The 23,005-nt window shown below is 42.2% G+C and overlaps 1 protein-coding gene across 2 annotated transcripts in view; it reads right to left on the bottom strand.

The window, feature by feature from the left end:
* Nucleotides 1-8,413: 8,413 nt before the first annotated feature.
* The window catches only part of LOC307152880 (up-regulator of cell proliferation-like), a 50,763-nt gene continuing 36,171 nt past the window's right edge, over nucleotides 8,414-23,005 (bottom strand). Inside the window, exons 3-4 of one of the 2 annotated variants that reach the window (XM_079861864.1) lie at nucleotides 19,565-19,648; nucleotides 8,414-13,723 (exon numbers count right to left, since the gene is read on the bottom strand). In XM_079861864.1, the coding sequence (XP_079717990.1) occupies nucleotides 9,117-13,723; nucleotides 19,565-19,648 (4,691 nt within the window). In that variant the 3' untranslated portion in view covers nucleotides 8,414-9,116. The remainder of the gene's footprint in view (nucleotides 13,724-19,564; nucleotides 19,649-23,005) is intronic. The other variant, XM_079861865.1, reaches the window with a different exon arrangement.

Raw genomic sequence — 23,005 nt, 5'->3', positions numbered from 1 at the left:
ACTGACAGCAGCCTATCTCTCTCACACACACACTAACCCGACCCCTAAACCTACCCATCACGCACATACACACAAGTCAAGCGTCTATAAAACGCCGATATCAGGCCGGGTGAAACCCGTAGTTGTTGGGACATCAGAGACCAGTTTGTCCAGGAGGGCAACATGTTTATTAGCAATAGCTAACGTTAGCTCCGTAGTGTCCGACGTTTTGAGCCATTCCTACGCACATTGCTTGATTTTTTCCCATCGGACTTCAGTAAAGGGCTGCGGACCTTTCCCACCATCTTTTCCGACATGAAGAATACACTTTACGTGTGTTAATCGAGCTTGATCGCCGCTATCAGATGAAGATGCGCTGCTTACGCCCTCCTCTGTTTACATGTGCGTAGTGATATTGGCTTGATTTCGGCTGTGACCTACTTACATTTTCGATGCTGATTGGTTGAAAATCTAGCTAACAGTTTTATATGTCTCAATACGCAGTCAATATAGTGCGCCAATAAATACATTTTTCTCATTAACTGCAGGAAAATGCGTGGAGAACTTTTTGCTTGGATACCTTTGCTTGGAAAATGACCTACTTACATTTTCGATGCTGATTGGTTGAAAATCTAGCTAACAGTTTTATATGTCTCAATACGCAGTCAATATAGTGCGCCAATAAATACATTTTTCTCATTAACTGCAGGAAAATGCGTGGAGAACTTTTTGCTTGGATACCTTTTATTAACGTTGAACATATTGAGCAAAAGAAAAATTAGTGCCCCGTTTGTCGGAACGAAACTGAATGATACAGCTCACGTACAGCGGCCTATTAGTTTCAAAAACATCAAACCTTATTTTATTTGCTGATGACACCAGCATGCTTAGTTGTGGTAAAAATTTAGAAGTATTGAAAGATATAGTAGAAAAACAATTATCATTGTTAAAGAAGTGGTTTGATTCTAATAAGTTAACCCTTAATTTAAATAAAACCAAATTTATAGTTTTCGGAAATCGTGCCATTGATGTGTGTATAAATTTAAGAATAAATGATACTGAGATAGAACGAGTGAATGAAATAAAATTTCTTGGAGTAGGCTATTTTTACAAAATAAGCTTAGCTGGAAGCCCCATATAAACTATATCAAGGCAAAGCTATGTAAATCTCTTGCAATAATATCCAAAGTTAAAGAACTTTTAAATGAAAAAAATTTATATATTTTATACTGTTCCCTGGTTCTCCCGTACATGACCTGGTCTAGAAGTCTGGGGAAACACTTATAAAACCAATCTTAATCCAATAAGTATCATTCAAAAAAGAGCTATCCGCATTGTGAATAAAGTTGATTACAGGGCCCATACAAATGAGCTCTTCATTAAACTAAAAGCACTAAAATTGAAGGATTTGGTCGAGTTTAAAACAGCACAATTTATGTATAATATAAGCCATAATAGGTTACCAGTGCATATCCAGGGATTGTTCAAAAAACGAGATTGTGTTTATAATTTCCGAAAGGAAGAAATGTTTCAAAAAACATATGTGAGAACGAGTGCAAAGCAGCATTGTGTTTCTTTTGTTGGGATTAATGTGTGGAGTAAGTTGGACCAAGAGCTAAAAGACTGTAAAACCTTAATTCAATTTAAAATTCTTTTGAAGAAATCAATTATAAAAAAATACATTGAGAATGGATGCTAAGGATGTAAATGGATGTTGGGGATGTTTGTTGAAAAAAAGGAGAAAAAAGAAATGTATAATTTCATGTATAAGACATTGGCAGCTTTAATAATTATGTTTTGTAAATGCACTGGGATAGGCTCAATAAGCTTTTGCTTCTGCCTATTCCATTTCAGACTTTATGTAGATTTATGTCATCATTTGTTAAATGTTTAAATGTCTGAATAAAAATAAATCTGAATCTGAATCTGAATATGAGCTCCCACATACTGTGGGCCTCCACATGTCAGGTTACAGGCCTCACCGGCCTTCCTGAATGTGAGCTCCCACATACTGTGGTCATCAGGTTACAGGCCTTTCTAGGCCTTCCTGAATATGAGCTCCCACACACGGTGGTCATCAGGTTACAGGCCTTTCTAGGCCTTCCTGAATATGAGCTCCCACACACGGTGGTCATCAGGTTACAGGCCTTTCTAGGCCTTCCTGAATATGAGCTCCCACACACGGTGGTCGCCAGGTTACAGGCCTCGCCAGGCCTTCTTGGTTATGAGCTCCCACATACTGTGGTTGAATATGAGCTCCCACATACGGTGGTTGAGTATGAGCTCCCACATACTGTGGTCGCCAGGTTATAGGCCTCACCAGGCCTCCTGGTTATGAGCCTCCACATGTCAGGTTACAGGCCTCACCGACCTTCCTGAATGTGAGCTCCCACATACTGTGGTCGCCAGGTTACAGGCCTCACCGGCCTTCCTGGTGATGGGCTTCTACATGTCAGGTTACAGGCCTCACCCGGCCTTCCTGAGTATGAGCTCCCACACTTTATATAATCACAAATGATTTACTCTTAGCTTCTGACCAAGGCTGTATCTCAATACTAGTTTTACTTGATCTTAGTGCTGCGTTCGATACTATAGATCACACAATACTCTTAGATCGACTACAAAATTATACTGGTGTGACAAGCATTAAGCTGGTTCAGATCATACCTATCTGACCGATATCATTTTGTCTATTTAAATGGAGAAAAATCGATCATAACTCCAGTAAACTATGGAGTGCCGCAGGGATCTGTGTTAGGCCCTCTGTTATTTTCAATATATATTATTCTCAATATATATGCTGCCACTTGGAAATATTATAAGGAAACATGGAATTAGTTTCCATTGTTATGATGATGACACTCAAATATATATTTCATCACGGCCGGATGAAAACGTAAATTATCCAAATTGACAGAGTGTGTTAAAGATATAAAAGATTGGATGACGCGCAATTTTCTTTTATTAAATCCAGACAAGACAGAGGTAATACTTATCGGTTCAAAAAAACGTCCACAAAACCTCTCACAATACAACTTTAACATAGTAGGATGTCCTGTTACTTTATCCTCTACAGTAAAAGACCTGGGTGTTATACTTGACTGCAACCTGTCTTTTGAAAATCATATTTCATATGTTACAAGAACTGCCTTTTTCCACCTTAGAAACATTGCTAAGCTACGTAATATGCTATCTGTTTCTGATGCAGAAAAGTTAGTTCATGCGTTCATGACCTCGAGACTAGATTACTGTAATGCTTTATTAGCTGGTTGTCCTGCATCCTCAATAAACAAGCTACAGTTAGTCCAAAATGCTGCCGCTAGAGTTCTAACTAGATCAAGAAAATTTGACCATATAACACCAATTTTATCATCACTACATTGGTTACCTATAAAGTTCCGTATTAATTACAAGGTATTGCTACTGACTTATAAAGCCCTAAACGGCTTAGCTCCAGTTTATTTAACGGATCTTCTATCGCCCTATAATCCATCGCGCTCTCGATCACTAAATTCGAGGCTTTTGGTCATACCTAGGATATCCAGATCAACCAAAGGAGGGAGATCATTTTCACATTTAGCTCCAAAACTCTGGAATAGCCTTCCTGATACTGTTCGTTGCTCAGACTCGCTCTCCCAGTTTAAAACTAAATTAAAGACGCATCTCTTCAGCCAGGCATTTATATAATATTTTTAATCTTACAGCTAAATCCGGTCTCTAGTTCATAAACGCCAGAGAAGAACTGGCCCCCGACTGAGCCTGGGTTCTCCCAAGGTTTTTTTTTTTCTCCATTAGGTCACCTGATGGAGTTTTTCGGTTCCTTGCCACTGTTGCCTTTGGCTTGCTCAGTTGGGGATACTTAATTTAATTAATCAATCAACAATACTATTGATCAGCATTACCAAACGTGGACGTTTTACACTAGAAACAAACACTGATGTACTATTTTATTTAATACTGTGAAGCTGCTTTGATACAATCTGTATTGTACGGAGCCCCCCTAGTCCCACTTTGTCAAAAAAAAACAATTATTATTACTATCTTGTGGTCTCAAGATAGTAACTCGTGGCCTTAAGATAGTAACTCGTGGCCTCAAGATAGTATATCTCGTGGCCTCAAGATAGTAACTCGTGGCCTCAAGATACTAACTCGTGGCCACGAGAAAGTGAGTTTTTTCAAGGCGAACGTTCCCTCTTAATGTTTCAAGCAGTTTTTTCAACTTCATAATGTTTATTTTTGGTTTCAGATATTTAAATACACATAAGCACGAGTAAAACAATACATTTGGAGTTTGTAAAACACACTGATGTCTGTGGAAGCAGCAATAACAATCTATTCAAATTAATTTGCCGACATGTGTTATTCATATCAGACAAACATAGTGCAAGACAAGGAACTATAAAGTTTACTCTATTCTTCTCAGTTCACCGGCCACTTTCTTGCATTTATTTCGGGAGAAACTGATGAATTCACGTGCTGTAAATCCGACTGACAGGACAACATTGCAGCGCCCATCTCATGTTATTATAGATCAAGATTATTTATAAAGGTTTTTAAACGACCAAACACACTCACTTACACGTATTTGAGAATCGGAATATCAGATAGGCTAGTTGATGACATGGTAAGCAAGTTTGTGAATATTTTGAATAAAAAAGGAAAAGCGAAATAAAAGCGACACATCTGTCATACAGTATTATTGTGGCTGCGGTGTATCGCGTGACGCGTCGCCATGGAAACATTAAAGGGAAGGTTCGCCTTGAAAAAACTCACTTTCTCGTGGCCACGAGTTAGTATCTTGAGGCCACGAGTTACTATCTTGAGGCCACTAGCTATACAATTTTGAGGCCACGAGTTAGTATCTTGAGGCCACGAGTTACTATCTTGAGGCCACGAGTTACTATCTTGAGGCCACGAGTTACTATCTTGAGGCCACAAGATAGTTATAATAATTTTTTTTTGACAAAGTGGGACTAGGGGGGCTCCGTAGTATTGTGAAAAGCGCTGTATAAATAAAGTTGACTTGACTTGACACCGTGGTCGCAGGTCTTCCTAGTTATGAGCTTCCTCATGTCAGGTTACAGGCCTCATCCGGCCTTCCTGAATGTGAGTTCCCACGTACTGTGGTCACCAGGTGTCAGGCCTCTCCGCCTTCCTGAGTGTTAAGCTCCCACATTCAGTGGTCACCAGGCTTCAGGCCTCCTAGGCCTTCCTGGTTATGAGTTCTCACATGTCAGGTTACAGGCCTCACCAGGCCTTCCTGATTGTGAACTCCCACTCACTGTGGTCGCTAGGGTATAGGCCTCACTGGTTGTGAGCTTCCACATGTCAGGATGCAGGCCTCATCAGGCCTTCCTGAATGTGAGCTCCCACGCATTGTGACTATCAGGTTACAGGCCTCATCTGGCCTTCCTGATCATGGGTTCCCACATGCTGTGGTTGCCAGGTTACAGGCCTCACCGGCCTTCCTGGATACGAGCTCCCACATTCTGTGGTCGTCAGGTCACCGGCCTCAGCGGCCTTCCTGAGGATGAGCTCCCACTTACTGTGGTCGTCAGGTTATAGGCCTCACTAGGCCTTCCTGAATATAGAGTGATGAAGTACATGCACCTTTACTTCATCTATTTTTCTTTTTGGTACGTACGCTCCGTACCTTCTTAAACCCATACTTATGGTAAGTCACACGACTGAACGTCTTGTGTACTTTCTCAAATCCATATTTTATGATAAGGGTCATGCGCTGTACGCTTCGGTCCCTTCCTATGTGGCTCAGACCCCGGTCTTTCACCTCGGGTCCCACTTTAAATGCGTCCTGTTGTCGAAGTATGCTTCGACAGACGCCTTTCTCTAGCTACTTCCACATTCTGATGGGCTCCCACACACTGTGGTCACCAGGTTACAGGCCTCACCGGCCTTCCCGAGTATGAGCTCCCACATGCTGTGGTTGCCAGGTTAGAGGCCTCACCAGGCCTTCCTGGATTCAGAATGGCTAAGTACACGCACTTTCGTTTCGTGTACTTTATAAAATCCATATTTATGGTAAGGGTTATGCGCTGTCCGCTTCATTCCCTTTTTTATGTGGCTCAGACTCCGGTTCTTCACCTTGGGTCCCACTCTAGATGCATCTTCTGTCGCAATGTTTTTCGACAGGCGCTTCCCTTTCAAGCTATCTCCCACATTCTGTGGTTACAGGCCTCATTAGGCCTTTCTGAAGGTAGCCCCACATTGTGTGGCTGTCAGGTTACAGGCCTCTCCGGCCTTCCTGAATACAAGCTCCCACATACTGTGGTCACCAGGTTACAGGCCTCAGCGGCCTTCCTGATATGAGCCCTCATGTACTGGAGCTCCCCACATGAGGGGGTCATCAGGTCTTAGGTCTCAGTAGACCTTCCTAGTTTTGAACCCTCTCTTACTTCCCCAGTGTTCGGATCGAGCACTGGGTAGACCCGTGGATTGAGTGGACGACTTCCGTCGTTTCTTGAGGTTAAGTCACACTCTCCGGGAGATCCCGTCTCTGTGATCCGGAACTGAATGGTTTCTGCCAGCTTTACAGGCCTTCAGTTTCGGGATGCCTTATCCAAGGCAACTTCCAGAGGCTCTGTCTTGGACAGACAGGCAATGGCCAGACTGTGTGTCTTAGTATAGATCACCAGGCCAGCCTGGTGGCATTTCAGGAGGCATGCTCCCCTGAATAGTGACTGGCTGGGAGTCCCTTGGGTCCCCTAGCCACACTCCCTAGAAGGGACCCCTTCTATTGGAAGTTGTGGTCCTAAGCCTTTGAGCTGGCCCAGATATACCCCCATTAACTATGTTCTGGTGGTTTATTGGTTCATTAGCTTGGGCTATGACCGGTAGGGAGTGCTGTCACTGACAGCCTGATGTGACCTAAGGGTGAGTGGTTCCAGTGTTTTCTGAATTACTGGTTCTGACAGTTGTCACTGCCTTTTGGCATGCACTCCCCTTAGCATGGCGGCGTTGGTATATCGTTCCCCAAAGCGTCAATGATGTATTGTTGAGTTCCCTTCGAAAGGGAACGTCTCAGGTTACGAATGTAACCTATGTTCCCTGAGAACAGGGAACGAGACAATACGTCTCCCTGCCATGCCTCGGGGCCTGCCTGCAACAGTCCCTTCAGACGATAGGATGTTGTCATGTGTGCAAGGCTCCCTTTTATCCAGGTCGCGCGCTCATCATCCAAGCTGATGATGCACGGGCTGTCGCCGGTCAACATGATTGCTGTGAGTTGATATTTGATTTCAGACACCTGTCACGCCTGAGGCATTCCCCAAAGCGTCAATGACTTATTGTCTCGTTCCCTGTTCTCAGGGAACATAGGTTACATTCGTAACCTGAGACGTTTTCAACCTGGGGACCCACCACCGCTCTGCACATTTGGTATGTCTCTGTTATCTGACACACAATTCAGTTCATAGAGCTCTCATGATAAATGACTGAATCAGGAGTGTTAAATGAAGAAGAAATACAAAATGTGCAGAGCGGTGGAGTTGAGTATCACTGACTAAGAAAATGGATCGATAGAGCATCATCAACTCTTTATCAACTTTATTCAGTTCTGTTGTATAAATTATTGCATTTTCTAAGACAAAAGTTCATAATTTAAGATCAAAAGTTCATAATATACCTAGAAGTTATGTTGAATTTGGTTGAAATATTTTGCATTTTTTGCTGAATGTGTTGTGTTACATGTATGGTCTTGTCTCCCTTGTTTCACAGTATTTTTGGTTTAGTCCTGTGACCCAGTTTCCCCCTGTCTGTCTAATTAGTCATCTCCTTCACCTGTGTCCTGTTAATTATCTAATTTAGTTCCTTTTGTTTTCTCTGTGTATTTATACCCTGTGTTCTCCTTCAATCTTCGTCTGTCCTCATTAATGTTTAGTGTGGTTTTCTCCTGGTTTCTGAGTTTTATCATTAAAGACTATTATCTTCATACTCCTATGTCTTCGTGCTATTTCCATTATCACGTTACGTAACGCTGTTTGTCACAACATGTCTATTTAAAATAAAGTGTTGACCGGACAGTTTTAAAGACTCACTCTAAAAAAAATAATAAAAAAAACGGTTGTCATTGCTAATGTTCATTCACATTTGGTTGTAAAATTTGCAGGACATATTAGATCTCTTTAAACATCTAAATCATTTAGATTTTAGGCAACTCTATCCCACATATATTGTAAAAGGAATAACAACAACTGGAGGTGTTGGAGGCTACATGCAGAAGACATTAAAACTCCCTGTGAGTCCATTAGATGGTCTAATAAAAGACCCAAATGTGTATAAAAGTTTGATATGTCCATGCTTTTTAATATATTTTATCAATATCTTTAGATGATTGTTTAATGGTTTAATGGTGGTGACTTTTGGAGATGCATGACAGACAATATATTATAAACAATAAAAGTTACAAAACAACTCTGATGCCGGTAACATTTATTCAGGTTACACTGATTTCATGTGATTGGCATGTTAATGCTTCATATGTTAATTAAACTGATCCAGATGACAGCAGTGTTGTGACCTCACTAATACAGACATGCCTGTATATGTCTTAACAGAGTCACAGAACAACCGTGCAGCTCTTAACAGAGATACATTCACCACACAAATCAAAATCAAATTCACAATCACAAACATAGCTCAGAAAAACACCTCACAGTTACAATACATGATTAAAAATCAAAGAGAAAGATTTAAAGATCAAGATTTTTTCTTTCGAACATTTGAAAGAAAATCTGTTCTAAAATAAGATTTCATGAATGTCAACAAAACAAAAGAATGTATAGGTAAAATAATTATTTGTCACTAAGAGTATACCACCATATTCAAACTACAGGTTTACATATAAAACACATCTTTATTTTATTGGAATAAAACACTTATTTAAGTTGAATTATTTTTCATGTTTTCTTAATACAAGGCAGGAGCAAGCAACATTTTGTATAATGGTACTCATGCATTAGTCAGGATATGCTATGATTAATATTGAAACCAGCAGTTTTTTGTTTTTTATTTTATTTGTCGTCATAGTTAATATTCATGGAGACTTGGATTTTAAGGTGTGAGTTTTAAGTTTCCTTACCATCATAACAAACTAATTTAAACAGAGGTCAGAGAGGTAGTTAATTGATGTTTAGGCTTTTCTCTGCATCTGCTTTTGTGATTTTCCCCCAGGGTATTTCTGCAGGCTCTGCTTTGTACTCCTCTGCAAACTGCTCATTGAATTCTGCCATCACATATTTCCAGTATGCTGAGGCCTCTATGCTGGGGTCGGGATCGATTCGCCAGTCTGGATAGATTTTGCTGTATTCTTTATATGGATGCGACTGATCGTTGGTGTCACGGCACTTAAATCTTGAGTTGCTGTACACTAGTGATGAGCAGATGTCGGTCACTAGTTTTTTAGAATCAGTAAATCTGTAGCGGCCGAGACCTTCTGGTCTGTGGATTGAGACAAAGTGTTTAGTGTGAGCGTCTCCTCCAGCCTCACATGGTGCTTTACAGAATGGACACTGTTTCCCACAGCCATGCACTCGTTTGAACAGCACATCCTGTGGTTTGATTTGAAGACGATCTATTTTCCTTTGAAAATCTCTTTCTTGGAAACTTGCTTTCAGTGATTTATCCATGTCCATTACAGAACATTGAAGGCATTCAGCCAATTTTTTTAGATTTGCATTGTTCAGTGAACTGATTTTGCCCACTGCGTCCTTGGGAAAAACAAGCCTAGTAACAAGTTTATTACAAATGTTCTCAATAAATCCCTTGATGTCATTTATCTTTGGGTCTCGCTCTGCCTCATCAATGGCCTGTTTAATTTCACTGATGATTTCATTGATGAGGTTCTCCTCCAATGTGAACATTCTGTTCTCTGCTGAAAAGTGCTTTTTGATTTTGTCCACAATAAAGGCTTTAACAAACATTTCATATGACGAGATGAAATGCAAATATGTTTCAAATTTAGATTCATCGAGAAGATTTTTCAAGACCGAAATCTGAAATGTTGTCCTTGATCCGAAAATTGCTGAGTTTTCACCAGTCACCATCTTGTCTGCCATTTTCATGCCCAAGTTCTCTGAAATAAATCTTTCCAAGGCAGGTTTTAGGCAGTTTCTCATGAATTCATCAGCTTTCCTCTGACACTGGTCTCGTTCATGGTAAAGGTCAATGAAGTCAGAGCGGTATGTTTTTTTGAAGTTCTCCAAGGTTGTTCGTGGGTTGTTTTTCTTGATGAATTGATTGTGAATATCTTGAAATTCTCTGCTTGCAAAGCCGCATATGTGGAGTTTAAGAGACAGCTCAAAATCTCCCTTTAGCTCTTCATGAGCCTTAAGTTTCTCATCAATCATGTTAAGAATTTCCCTGATGTATGTGTCATCATAATCATCCTCACTTTCCCACTTTGCTTTAACAAATTCCCAACAATCTCTGATAAGATTGTCTGACATCTCTTGAACTGTCTTGATCCATTGAGCGTGCCACTTCCTGTAAATAATGTTACCTTTGTGGGCAACAAAATTTCCATGGCCTTGGTTGTGTAGATCCTTCACTTTGTCTAAGCTTTGAGCCATTGAACTTCCTCTAGATTGAAGATTTTTCCTCAAATGATATAAAACTTTTGTCCTGATATCTTGTTGTTCGAGCCCTGTGCATGCCAGTGTCCTGACAGTCTCCTGCCACATTTTTTCAAATACTTTATCCAGCATGGAGTCTGACATGTCTGACTTGTTCTCTCGACAGTCTTTCAGCAAGTTCAGCACTTTATTCTCCATTGTGTCCATGTATGTCTTTTGGATTCCTTCCACTTTGATCATTCCATTTCGACGTGAAACAGCTGCATCCAGTTTGATTGTGACAGAATTTGAAAGTTCCCTCTTCAAAGACGTGGCAGAGTTTATAAAGTCTTGTCGATAATTTTCCACTAGTTCAACATGACCTTCTTCTTGTTCATAGTATGATTTGATCTTGTCATTCATTTCATCTTGTCCTTTTGAAAGCTTAGCTTCTGTTTCCTGTAGTAAACGACAACGAACATCTTCAACGGTGCACTTCTCAGAGTTTTCAAATTTTCCATGGTTTAAGATCTTGGTTTCAGCTTCTAACGCCCATGTGTGCATTTGCTTTCTCAGTGTCCAGTCCCATCTGTTGTACTCTGTGCACAGTTTCATGTATGCATCAGCCACCAAGCTGTTTCTGAAACTGAAGATGAATTTCTCAAATTTCACAGCAGTCCACAAGTCTTTGGTCCATTTAAGAAATTCACTGATGTTGTAGGACTTGTAACGTCTGAATATTTCCATTATATGCTTTTTGAGATCATACACAGACTCACTGTAGCCAATACTCACTGGTGCCATTGGGGGGGTTCCATGCCACAGTCCAGGGATGTAGTGGTCACCCGTCTCAGTGTCATAGTTCATCACATCTGTAAATTTGCTGAATTCCAGTTTGTTCTCCATTTTGGCTGCAGCTTGTGTCATTTCATCCAGTTGTTCCAACAGAAACTTACGGTCTCTCATGTTTGAGTCATGAGCCGAGACATCAGCAACATTCTGGTGTACAAACAAACACGTGTGTTTCTTTCCTATCTCCTCCATCCTGAGGAAGGCGTGAACAATGATCTGTAAAATATCTTTCATCTCTGTTGAATTCTCCATGGCAATGTTGACAATTGTTACATCACTCAGTCCAACAACAAGAGTTGCCAACTCATTGTCATGTTCATGGCTGTTGTCCAGTTGGGCGAGCTCAGGGGATTTCAGTCCTTCAGTGTCAATTATCACTATATAATCACAATTGAGTTCTGCTTGGCGATCACCTGCTACTTTAATAAGCTGCATAAAGGCTCCCCTGGTGCACCTTCCACTGCTAACTGCAAACTGAACTCCAAACATGGTGTTCAACAGCGTTGACTTTCCTGAACTCTGGACGCCCAAAACAGTGACAACCATAATCCTGTTTTTGGACTCCACCAGTGTGTTTAATTCAGAAAACACACCAGAAAGCCATTTCACAGGGATATTTGAAGAATCTCCATCCACTAGTTCAAGTGAAAATCCATCCAATAGTAGTTCAGCACAGAGTCTAGGCAAGTGTTCCAGCTGTTTTCGGTAAAGTGAATCTTCTGGAAGCGAGACTGAAGCCTCGTAAAGCTGGCTCATCTCTCGAATGAAGTGCTCCACTCCTAAAGAACTGTTTGAAATCTTTTTATCAAGCTCAGCAATTTCTGTCTTGTTTCCACAAACATCTTGACATTTCTTTTTGTACTCTTCTCTGAGTTGAGGCAGTACTTCATGTGATCGATTCTCTAGAGCGATTCTCAACCATTTTAAGAAGTAGGCCCTTTCTGGTGTTGATATTGCACTGATAAAGCATCTCATAGTGGCAGATATGTCTTTGCTGCATTGCTCTTCTCTGAGTTTCTTTTTCTCCATCTGAAGTTCATTTTTGTAGTCATCAATCTTCTTATCATCAATTTTCTTTAGTCGGCATTCCTCCTTCTCTAACTTGGCCAGTTTCATCAAGATCTCTCCATGCAAGGGCAGCTCATCCTTCTTGAACTGCACTATATCCTCTATTTTTGATGTGATTTCATCTGCACTTTTTTTTGCACGCTGACATTCTTCACCATCCTCGTCCACCAAGATTCCCAGATTCCGTGCAATCTCAGCTAAATGAACAACTGAGGTTTTGTGATTGTTGTTATTAATTGCGTATTGCAACTTGCTCTGAATTTTGTCAACAAAGTCTGCATCGTTCTGCTTGGCTTTAAAGATGAAATTGCTTTTCTTCAGCTTGAGCTTGTTGACTGTAGCATTTATATTGTTGTTGTTGGAGTCCCCCACAAAAAATAGTTGAGGCGTAGATTTCTGACTGGGAACTGAAATTAACTGTGTATCTAAAAACTGGGATTCAAAGAACACAAACACAGCAGCTGAAGCCTCACAAAGAAAAGAGTACTGTGTTTCAAAGTTCTGGATGTCACCTCTCAAGTTTGCAATCGCTATTGGCTCAGGAAAGACGTCAATGTTCTTGTTTCCACAAGGAAGATACCAGGCCATCTCAACCAAGCCATTTGATATTTTCTTGTTGATGTTTCCACAACCCATGTTGAAATGCACAAAGGTATCAGTGTATTGCTGTGAATTGCTGAGCAGTTTATTCAGAATTTCTGATTTGGAAATGTTGCACCTGCCAAGTCTCACAAAAGACACTAACGGTAGGTCTGAGAGAACAATCCTTTCTTCCACAAATCCACTTGGATCTAACAGGGAGTGTGGTCTGTATTTTTTCACAATATCTCTCATTGCCCAAAGCATAAGAGTGATCTGATTGTTATCACTGTTTGGAAGCAGCAGAGGAACCGCAAACTGACACATGGACATTTTCATGATCATTTCCTGCTGAAGAAAACTGTCAGAACAAAGAAACACAGCAGTCAAAACATCTAAAGGGTTTACTGACTGAGGACAGTTTGATTCAGCACTATCCTGATCATCATCCCACTCTGAATCTTCTGCCCCATCTGAAGAGGAACACTTAACACTCCTTGCTGTCCTTTGTAGCAACATCAGTCTCCTCAAGAACAGCCATGGCAGATCTGAAAGGGACTGGACAGACACATCTGTCACACTGTTCTTGCTGATCTGCAGCACTGTGTGTAAAGTGAGTTTCTTCCCATAATACTCTGCCAAACCCAAATTTTCCAGGAGTTTATTCATGATGTTCCCTGTAAATTAAAAACAAAATGAATAACATTTGCTGCCTCTTGCCCAGTCAGAATTGGATGAATTTAAGAGCAAAGGCATTTCCCTAAATAAAACAGTTTTTGTCTATGGGATCTTTAGTTTTATTATTAGGGATGTCAATGTAATTTGTTAATTTAGTGCAACTATCATGAAGAATAAAACAATCATAATGCCCCTGACTCCTTCATAATGTCACAGTTATGTTCAGGGCCGGGTTTCCCGATAACGATGTATCTGTAGCTCTTAAGAGCACTCTCTACGTGCAAGGTTACGAACGCTCGCAGCAATTCCACGAGCGTTTCCCAAAAATGGACTTAACATGAACGCACGAGAACGCGTTTTACGTGCTACTTAAGAGTCGCTGTCCATTCGCAAGTGCTGAAATATAACCTTAGATTGGAATTATATGGTATTCTGAACATTTAGCCTTAATTATTAGGTTTAACCTAATAATCGTCATCTGTGGATTAGCAATCAAGACAAGTCTAAAGTCTACATTCAGGCGGAGATAGCCTACTGACAAAATGTATGAACAAAAAAACAAACAAGAAAAGATACCTTTCAAAAAAGATTAAATTAATGTAGGCCTAATTTTAGAGGAGCGAAACAAAGATGTTATTAACAGATTATAAAGATTTAAAGGACACCATACAAATAATGTAAAACAAAACATCTGGGTGGACATTGCAAACTAACTGCAACCCGGGGTGTTCAAAGATCAGGGAAGGTGGTCTGCAAGAAATGCCCTGCAAGAATTTTTTTTTTTTATTCATCCATATTTTGCCAAGTCTTTGAAGCATATTTCCCACATTACTTCGTTCTTTTATGATTTTTTTTTTGTTCATTAATTTAATTTAGATGTATATTTTTTTCTTCCCTTTTTTATTATTTAATTTATACATTCATTTAAACAAAAAACAAGTACAATAAAAGGTACAATAAAAAAGTACAATCAAAACGTACTCTGTTACCTAACGTAGTCGGTGAGCCCTGCGTGACGTCGCGCCCTCTATGCGTCACAGCCCGCCAGAATGGGTGTGGCTTAGCGTATAAATTTGGGGCTCGAAAGGCTGAACACTGGTTTTCATTGAATGAAGCGAATAAGCTCGTGGCGCAAGCACGGCAGGTTACGCAATACTCGTTCCCTCTTCTAGAGAGAACCGAGGTTACGTTAGGTAACCGAGTACGTTCTCTTATGAGAGGTTCTCTCGTAATGCGTAAGTTGCTTACGCTACGGGAACACCCTTGTCAACGCCGTGCGCGCCGAGCATCACTGGATGAGTCCCAGGGAAGCCCGGGGAACAACAGGCGGCCAGCAATGCGGGCCAGCACATGTCATAAGCACTTCATAGGAATACAGAGCGGCTCTGCCGGTCTATATATAAACGTATAGAACAAAGGCGGCCAGCAACGCGGGCCAGCACTAGTACATAAGCACATCACGGGGAGAAAATAGAGCGCCACTGCCGGTCTATTGTATAGAGAGCATTACCCCCTTGTGCGTTAGTGTGGAGAATAGGCGGCCAGCAACGCGGGCCAGCGCAATTACACACGCACATCATAGGGAACACAGAGCGGCTCTGCCGGTCTATATATATATATAGAATCTCACCCATTTGTGCAGCTCAACCAGAAGAGCTCATAGTGACACGAGAGTGGCCTGCACACAAATGTCTGGGCAGAACATACACATCTCTTACACTGATAAAAGTTTAGCTTGCAGGGCGGGAACTTCCAAGTTATAAAATCTCACGAATGTAGAGGGGGAGGCCCGGCCTGCCACCATACAAATGTTGTGAATAGAAATCCCGCTGGACCAAGCCCACGACGAAGCCATGCCTCTAGTGGAGTGGGCCCTGATGCCCATAGGGCACTGCAGGTGTTTGGACGCATAAGCTGCCGCGATAGCGTCCACTATCCATCTGGACAGGCTATGTTTCGAGGCGGCGAGACCCTTGGTGCTCCCACTAAGCGAAACGAATAGCTGTTTAGAACGCCTGAAGGCGGCGGAGCGCGTGATGCAAGCTCTCAGCGCCCTGACGGGGCATAGGAGGCTACCACTGTCCTCGCTATCGGATGCTGGCAGAGCCGATAGGGAGATGATCTGCGCTCTAAAGGGAGTGCCAATCGCCTTGGGGATGTAGCCATGTCTCGGTTTAAGGATGACTTTTGAGTCATTTGGTCCGAACTCGAGACATGTGGGGCTGACAGACAGCGCGTGTAGATCCCCCACTCGTTTTACTGATGACAGAGCGATCAGAAAAACAGTTTTGAGCTAGAGATATTTTAGATCCACGGAATCTAACGGTTCAAAGGGGAAAGCTTTCAGGGCCTCCAGGACCAAGGAAAGATCCAAAATAGGAACCGAGGGGGGCCGCGGGGGGTTCATCCTCCTAGCTCCCCTAAGGAAGCGGATGATGAGCTCATCTCTTCATCCCGAGCGCAGCGAGTGATGGGCCCACACGAGAAGGCGTTCTGTCAGTTTGCAGAGATTCCTGGATCTGACACCGCCCTGGTGATTCACGTAGGACACCACAGACATGTTGTCCGAGCGGACTAGAACATGGTGGCCCCGTATGTGTGGGAGGAAGCGCTTCAGCGCTATCATCAGCTATCATCAGTTTATATGAAGGCATTTCTCCTGGTCTGACCACAGGCCAAAAAAACGGTTTGCCCTTTAAAAAGAGCGCCCTAACCCAAGCTGGAGGCGTCCGTCGAGATAACTTTTCGGTCTGAGTGCTCCGTCCTTCTTGGGCACGAGGAAATAACGGCTGTAAAAGCCTGACTCGCTCAGAGAAGGCAGTACCGGTTCTATAGCCCCTTTGCACAGAAGCTTCGCTATTTCTGCACGAAGTAGGTGTGCTGCTTCCCCATTCACTCTCGTCTCGGTCCGCGCTCGAAAGCGCGGGGGACAGCGAGCGAACTGCAATGCATAGCCCTGCTTTACTGTGCCCAGCACCCATTCTGACATGCCTGGAATAGCTTCCCATGCTTTTGCATGTGTGGCTAGGGGCAGAATGGCCTCCGGGTTCTGATCGCGCGCTCTCGGTGCTTGAATACGGCGGCTCGCAGACAGCGATGGCTGGCCGTTTTACACATGATGTCCCGGTGGCTTTGGACGGGGAACATATTGTGCGAGGAACGGGGCGCGGGGGAAGCCCTAGGGGAAAGTGTTCGTCAGTAAGTGTGAGCGCTCGTGAGCGGGCACAGGGCTTACATCTGTGACGTGACTGGCAGAGAGTGGCCGTGTGACAGAGCGAACAGTGAGTGGTTGTGGGCACGGGCTCGTGGGCACAAATCCCACATCTAACACTCGAGCGGCTTTCGCCAGCTTTATGAGAGGGGGCTCTGCGAGAGACACGGGGGGTATAGAGCTTGTGTGCAGGAGTGAACACTGAAATGTGGGCACATTTTCTACACTTAAAACACATGCGGCGTGAGCCGGACAACCAGACATTATACTCTTTTTGAGATTTCTCTGGGGTGCCATAAAACGGTGTTTAGGTGCAGGCGAGGGGTTGTACAACGCACTCATTGGCTGCAAAATACCATCTGCAGTCGCCTTTTTAAGGGGACTGACAGAGCGAAATGCTTTGAAGGCTCATATGTTTAGACGCTCATAGATACTCGAGCACCATGAGTATGTGTGGGCACTTTCCTACATTTAACACTCAAGCGGCATATGCCAGCTCTAGAGTGGGCACTGCATGAGTGAATGACACAGGGGGAACCGTGCTTGTGTGTAGGGGTGAACACTGGGAGGCGGGCACATTTTCTACACACCATTGGCGCCGTAAAAAACGTGTTTTGGTGCAGGCGAGCGGGTTGTACAATGTGCTCGTTGGCTGCGGAATACACATCTGCAGTCGCCTTTTTAAGGGGACTGACAGAGCGAAATGCTAGAAGGCTCATATATGTAGATGCTCATAAATACTCGAGCATCATCATGAGCGGGAGGGTGCGAGAGGCGGGTTCGCTTTCTGTATGTAAGAAAGCTGGCCGCGAGCTCGGAGAAGCGAACAGCATAATTTTTATCTGCCGCCAGAGCCGGGATTCGAACACGGGTCTCTGGCGCGAAAGCCTAAGATTTTGCCACTGAGCCACAGGGGGAAAACACATAAGCTTTTGGTTAGCGCGAGGATATAAGAGAGCGTCATCATGTTTTGTGTCACCGTTTGTTTGCAGGTGTGCGTGTATTATAACAGGCTCGTTTACTGCAATAGTAATATTTCCAGCCGCCTGAACTTAAGAGGGGACTGTGTGAGAATTGGAGGTTGGTCCGGCCTCGGCGGGACTAAAAACACTCTCTCTCTCCTCTTTTCGCCGGTGAGTGAGGCGCGCGCGCTGAACATTACTCGTGACCGTCCGCTCTGACGTCCCTTGTGAACGGCGCAATTTGCGCGGCTCAAACAAAGGGAGGGAGCGGGAAGAGGGGCGAAAAGCCAGAGCTTGTGACGGCGTTTGTTTGCAGGCGTTCAAATTTCGTCTGTTTGGTCCGGGGGAGGTTTCACACCTGTAATTTTGATTCGGACCAAACTGAAAAGTCCGAAAGTCCGGACCAAACCAGGTAGGTGTGAAAGGGCCCTTAGTTAAGTTATACCTTAAAGAGTCTTCGTAGCGCGCTAAGAGACAACGTTAGACAGTTCATTTAAAGAAATCGTCAGTCACTTTCATGTCAATTTTACCTTGTTTTACTGTGTTCCTATGCTACTTTGAGCTATAATGACTCTTGGGTAACAAAGTTTCAAGTGTCTAGTTTAAAAAAGATCAGAGTTATGAATGTGGCCCATAAGGTATAAGAGCTACAGACATTTGTATTTGGTATGTCATTTTCAGAAAATTCTCAAAAATAGGGGTGCTGGTTAAGAAGCCTAAAGCGTTATTATGAAGTAGAATCAACCTGTAACATGTAGCCAACATTAAGAATAGGGATGTGCGGGTGGGAAAATAATTGTGACAACACCAGTGTTATCCACATTTATCAAGAAAATATATTTGTTATGACGTTCAGCATCTGTAGCGCTTATTTTTCTAATGTTTGACAAAATCTTCCTCCAGTCTTTGAATTTTGATTCTTTTTAATTAACATTAGCCTATTCGTTATTAACAAAACGAATAAGACGGATGAGATGGTACCCGCGTTGTAACACATGTAAATGAAAGACCTATGGATTTTCACCTTTCAAATTAATGCTTTTTTTTTTTGGTTCATTGCTATTTTTAATGAAAACACAACAACAATAAAATAGTACAATAAAAAACAAACCGATTAAGACGGAATACATAAAACAACAGCATTATAACAAATAAGTATCATAAAATATATTTGGAAATTTCCCTTTAAAATGAACGCTCAGTTTGTGGTTCAAGTGTTATTTGATTTTTTTTTTCACTTATATTAAACAAATAAATATTTTAACAAAAGTTTGGCTATCTTGCACTTTTTCCTCCGCTATCGTACAGTCAATCGTCTCGCTGTCTCACTCTCATGGCTATGATTACAGTTACAGTAAAATTTTAATTTACATTATTTGTACCCACCACCATCAGCAGTTCTGCATAGTATTTGCAATGACTAGTGACCACACCCAAGGCCGGCCGCCGGATTTACCACGAGCCGATTGGGCTGGTGCCCGGGGGCCTCCAAGACCCCACTAACTGTGTGACCTCATCCTTTTTTTTTTTCTTTTGTAAATTTAAATAAAATTCATTAATGTGTGTGTGTGTGTGTGTGTTAACAAAAATGTATTTGCACACAAAAAAGTATCATGATCAGTTTTTTGGCTGTGTCGGCTGTGTCTGATGATGACAAGTCAGCTTACCGCGAAAACTGTTGCAAGTGGCAGGACAGGCGGTAGAAGACATCAATGAAAAACGTTGGAGCAGCGGAGCCACAAAATGCAGAGCTAAAAGGGAAAAGGATAGCAGAGAGGATTTAATTAGGAGTAATATTCCAACCATCTCCACTTTTTTCAAAAGTCAGCTCGGCGAAAAATAAAGAGCCTGCATTGCCATGGCGCTGGCGGTGATGTTAGCAAAGAGGGGTTTAGCACAACATCCAACCTTGCTATTTTAGATAAACCTGAGCATCAGCACCAGCACGACAAGACAGAGAACCCCTGCCTGGCTGGAGTGACAGGCACCTGTTCAAGTGTACTTGAGTCCACCACAGTCTCCGACTCCTCGAGACCGAAGCAGGTGCTTCGGAAGTCGCTGAAGGCAGCAGAGACCCGGCGGTGACGTACATTACCAGAAACATTTTGAGAATAAAGTCTTCCGTAGAAGTTGCGTGTGTGTGCATAGACATATAGCGTTATAAATGCCTCATTCATTCATCCATTCGTTCATAAAGTTGGATATCTCCATCCAGTCTGAAAAGTGTTTGCGCCTGTAAAGTCTATTCCGGCGAAGTATATTTTATAACGTCCTATCCTTATGCGCCGCCATCTTTAGAATATTGTCTTTTAACTTTTGCGGTCGCTTTGTATATTTCTATGGCATTTCTGTCCAGGAGTAATTAGCTTTTGAAGAGGATTTACTTAATGTAAAGTTAACGAAAGTTATCATGAGGACTGTAATGTTTAAAGCAGATAACTTAACAAATGTAAGTCGACCGGGAAGATTTTAAAACGAGCCGTTCATTAATAAACACGCAAAACGCTGTGAAAATACAGACCGGAAGTCAAAAGACGAGCACAGGGCTGTAAAAGGGCGGGGCTACATAAGGTCTATAATGGTAGCCTATGCCATGTTGGTAGATTGGCACCTGTAGAATTTCCTTTTGTTGAAAGCCCAGATAAAAGTTAAAAGCTATTATTTTGTGTAGATCCATGTCCGACACAGTTCGACTTCACAAGCACATTTCTTTACACACACACATACACACACACACACAATGAGTAATGAATTGGAAACACTCGCAGATGAAACACTCGTTATGAATTCCTGTGCGGAAATGTGATACAACGGCAAGCACACATGCAACTTCTACGGAAGACTGTATTCTCGTACTGTTTCGACTTTATTGTCGAAATATTTCGACTTTAATCTCGAAAAGTTATTCAGACCCCCTCGCCCCGTTTTACAGTTTTTTTTTTAACCCTCAGGTTGTGTTCAAAACCCTATAACACTTTTAGGGCCCTATCTTGCACCCAGTGCAATTGACTTTGTACACCGACGCATGTATCATTCCTATTTTGCACCCGCGCAAAGCGGATTTTTCCCTCCACAGATGCACGTCGGTTAACTAAGAAATACACTTGCGCTCCCCGGGGCGGTTCAGCGCAAAGAGGAGGCGTGTTCCGGCGCAAACGTTCCCTCATGCTGTTTTACAGGTTTAGAAAACAATTCCGCCACTGGCCGAAAAAAAACAGTTTAAAGTCAGTGGCGCGTTGCGCATGTTATTCATATGCTATTTTAAGGGCCATAATCAATGTAGCGTGTGCTCAACGCACATACACTTTGATTCTCTCATCTACAAACAGACGCAGCAGTTTTCATTTTTGCAAATCATACATTATTACGATAGATAGATAGATAGATAGATATTTTATTATAAAAGCATACATCTAGCTTACACATTTACCCAAATTATCATATGCCTGTTTAACAGGAGTTAATTTGGGTGTGTTTCTCCATCCTCAACGTCCCTGACGAGAACGTTGGTCTCCTCGGCTGTGAACCGCTACTGCGCCTGGCAAATCCCTCGTTATAATAGGAATCCGCTATAGAACAAGCGCGCCTGCTCTTAAAGGGAATGTGAGATGTCGCTCTGATTGGTTTATTTCACGTTACGCCCAAACCACACCTATGAATAATGAAGCTACTTCAGACCAACCCATTTTAGATTTGCGTTGGGCGCAAGAGTAATTTATCCCGCCGGTATAATAGCAACAGTGCCCAAGACCCGCCCACAAAGTTACTTGCGTTTTGCGCTTGATACTTGTGTTTCAGATCGTTAAAATAGGGCCCTTAATGTTCCCGGTCAAAAATGACCGGCCTATAAAAATTTTCTTATAAATCACTTGTTATGCTATATCATCACCCAAAGATTATTCAATCTTTTTGTCAACGACACTGTGTGTGTGTGTGTGTGTGTGTGTGTGTGTGTGGTCAATCGTCAGCGAAAGTGATGCGTCCAGGTCAGGACTCTCGCTCCTTATCCAGCACCTGTAGCGTTTCCATCGCGAGTATGTGGCCATCTTCATCTTCATCTCCTCCTCCTGCTCCTCTCGTTAGGCCTCATTATTCTCTTTGATCCAGAGCTGCTGCTTCAGGAACGTTTTTATCGGGCCGCTGTACTACCCAAACACACACACACACACACCCCTTAAAACACACAAACTTTTTTCCGATTTTGTTAGTTTCCATTTTGTCTTTTGTTTTATATAGATCTCTGCTGTCACAGTTAACATCACAAGAAATGGAGTTGAAGAAAGTGGTTTTGTTTTAAACTAAATAAAAACCCATAGCTTCCTTTTACTGTTTCTAAAAATTAAGATGCCGTGATAGTTTGGGCCACGAGGGGGGCCTCTGCTTTCTAAATCCATGACCACACCTTGTCCAAAACATATTGTCTAAAAGAAGAGTTATTATGACTGCTGCGTATTTACACTGATCATTGGTCTGTGCTTCACCCGCTCTGCTCTGTCTAGCGCAGCACCACACAGATTTAACTCTGCACAGCTATAAAACTGTCTGGGTGCAGATTAATATTTAATATTTCCAGTACGCAGAGCCATAGGACTACTATTATTATTATTATTTTATTTTATTTTTTTAGGATTTTGTTGAACAGACCTGGGCTGCGTTCTTCAGCCCCGACAAAACGTTGCACAACGTTTTTTAAACAAAAACGGTGATGCGTTGAACACACTGTTCTGATGACGCAAGAGTTGCAACTATGGCAGCTGAGAAGGCCATTCTTTGTGTTCTTTGTGAAGAATTTTCGGAGCCTGATGAAGTCGGTATAAATATGTGTTTAATACTACAAAATATGCCCGATGTTACAGATACTTCACTTGCCGCCCAGAACAAAAGAGAACATCCCAATCGAGTGAAGGGATTGCTGAAACTGAAATGGAAGCACGTACATCTTACCTAATTCAGACTAAAACACATCTATTTAAATCACATAGGCTACTGACTTTATTTGTAGTTCATACTGTTTTAATACCCTGTATTTTCTTTCTCATTTTTAGGAAAAGCACTTAATTACCATTGTTTATTTCTATACCAAATGCCATACACTTGCAGTGAAGCTA

The sequence above is a fragment of the Squalius cephalus genome (genome assembly GCF_949319135.1).
Source record: "Squalius cephalus genome assembly, chromosome: 24".
In the NCBI taxonomy this organism is placed as follows: Eukaryota; Metazoa; Chordata; class Actinopteri; order Cypriniformes; family Leuciscidae; genus Squalius; species Squalius cephalus.
This window is presented reverse-complemented; position numbering and strand designations above follow the sequence as displayed.